At 43.4% G+C, this 2,093-nt stretch overlaps 1 protein-coding gene across 1 annotated transcript; it reads left to right on the top strand.

The window, feature by feature from the left end:
- Positions 1 to 222: 222 nt before the first annotated feature.
- On the top strand, positions 223 to 913 carry LOC144219130 (uncharacterized; the record flags this gene model as incomplete). The annotated part of the gene is made up of 1 exon (XM_077749081.1): positions 223 to 913. A coding segment is annotated over one exon (691 nt), but the record flags the coding sequence as incomplete, so codon positions are not given.
- Between the last annotated feature and the right edge of the window lie 1,180 nt (positions 914 to 2,093).

The following is a 2,093-nucleotide window of genomic DNA, read 5'->3' as shown; positions in this document are numbered from 1 at the left end:
CCTAGAAATAAATAAAACATTAAAAAAAATTTTTTTTAAATTAAATGCCAGGGTTGTTCTCTTTGTGTTTCATTATTAACACGTCTGTCTTTCATGGTCTCTTGGGTAATTCACTGAGCTCCTCCAATATCTGTAATATCTTCAGGTGCCTGATCTGGCCCACAGGAAACCCAGGAATCCCACATTAGCCTTACTGCATAAGAAAAGCAGTCTTTATCCCAGACATTCTTTCTCTCACCTTCACTAACTGTCTTCTGTTCCATCTCTACCCCAGGAGCATCAGGTCAGCCTGATGAGCCTCCTGGCTCTATGGATCATCAAGCTTCAGTTCAGCAATTTTCAGGTGGGTCCTTTTCACTTGAAAACCCTTCATTTGGTGGTGAGGCTTTGTATGAGACTTCTTCAGCCGAGAGCAGTTTAAGTGAGCACACTTCAGGTGAGCGCACTTCAGGTGAGCACACTTCAGGTGAGCATGCTTCAGGTGAGCACGCTTCAAGTGAGCACACTTCAGGTGAACACACTTCAGGTGAGCGTGCTGCAACTGAACACGCATCAGGTGAACACACCACAGGTGAGCGCACTTCCGGTGAACAACCTTCAGGTGAACAGACTTCTGGTGAAAAGCCTTCAGGTGACCAGACTTCTGGTGAGCAGTCTTCCATTGACAAGCCTTCAGGTGAACAGCCTTCAGCTGAACAGGTTTCGGGTGAAAAGACTTCAGGTGAACAGGTTTCAGCTGAAAAGCCTTCCGGTGAACAAGTTTCAAGTGAGAAGCCTTCAGGTGAACAGGCTTCAGGTGAACAAGCTTCAGGTGAACAAGCTTCAGGTGAACAGGCTTCAGGTGAACAAGCTTCAGGTGAAAAACTACTGGGTGAACAGCCTTCAGGCATTCCACCTTCAAGCACATTTTCAGGTGAGGCCCCTTTTCAGGTGAGGCACATCTGGATGAGTACCAGTCCTTAACTTCAGTGTGCAATAGGCAGAACATCAAGAAACCCAACTTTAAGGAGAGGGTATGGAAGAAAGACTAGTTCACAAACACTTCACAAAGAGCTCTCTCAAAGATGCTCTTTATAATAATACCAGGAGGGCAGGATACAGGTTTTGTGGGGCCCTGAAAGCTAAGTAGTTTTGAGGGCCTTCTTTAAAAAAACACACAAATACCAAATGCCAGGAGTCCCTCTAACTTCACCCTACATAAGAAACTATTAATACAAATGCCCACCTCTTCCTTGGTCCACTTCTGCTCCGCTCCATGAGCTTCACGCTAAATCTGCCCCCAACAAACCATGGTAGAATGTTTTGCAAACTCTGTAAATGGATGTCTAGCCCTGGAGCTGGTGGCTCTGTTTTGTTCGTTTGAACATGGAAAATAAAGCATGAACACACCTTGTCTGTTAGATCCGTAAATAAGTTCCGAGTACAACTGCAATTTTTTTTAGCCCTTACTGAAAAGGGGTTGTTCAAGGAAGGAAAACAAGATCCAGAGTTTGATGTGTCAAGATATTAGCAAACATAACTGCTTCATATTTCCTCCCACTGCCTAAGTAGTAGTATTCCAAATATGAGAAGGAAGGCTAACATCACATCACTAGAAAGTGGCAATCCTTGGATTCAAACTTAGGTCAGCCTGACTCTGAAGCCCACATCCTTCCTATTTCTTTGTGCTTCCTTAACTAGGGAATTGGGAATGGAGATAGTAAGAGGCAAAAATGGAAGCATTTCAAGAAGAATGCCCTTTGTGACATTGTTAAAGGTCAGTCTGAAAATGGAGAATGATCACCCTTTACAGAGTTTGCAACATTAGAGCACTCTAACATAACTTATTAATCAGTTTTTACTCCATTTGTGCCATATGGATAACAGCATGATGGGAAAGTACAAAGGAGAGCCAGTCAAGTGATGAAAGTTCTAGTTTGCTGCCATGGAGTCAGACATGGCAGAAGGGGATCAGATTATAAATGTCCAGGAAGCCAGTGGGGATATGGAGTAAACATCAGTAATATAGAGAGCAATCTGGGATTCTTTAGCAATGAAAATCATAGATGAAGCAGTAAGAATGAAGGAATTTCCTCTGGTACAGAAGAGAGACT

This window comes from Crocuta crocuta, unplaced genomic scaffold (assembly GCF_008692635.1).
Source record: "Crocuta crocuta isolate KB4526 unplaced genomic scaffold, BGI_CrCroc_1.0 C29117845, whole genome shotgun sequence".
NCBI lineage: Eukaryota > Metazoa > Chordata > Mammalia > Carnivora > Hyaenidae > Crocuta > Crocuta crocuta.
Note: the sequence above shows the minus strand (reverse complement) of the source record. Positions and strands in the feature narration are given on the sequence as shown.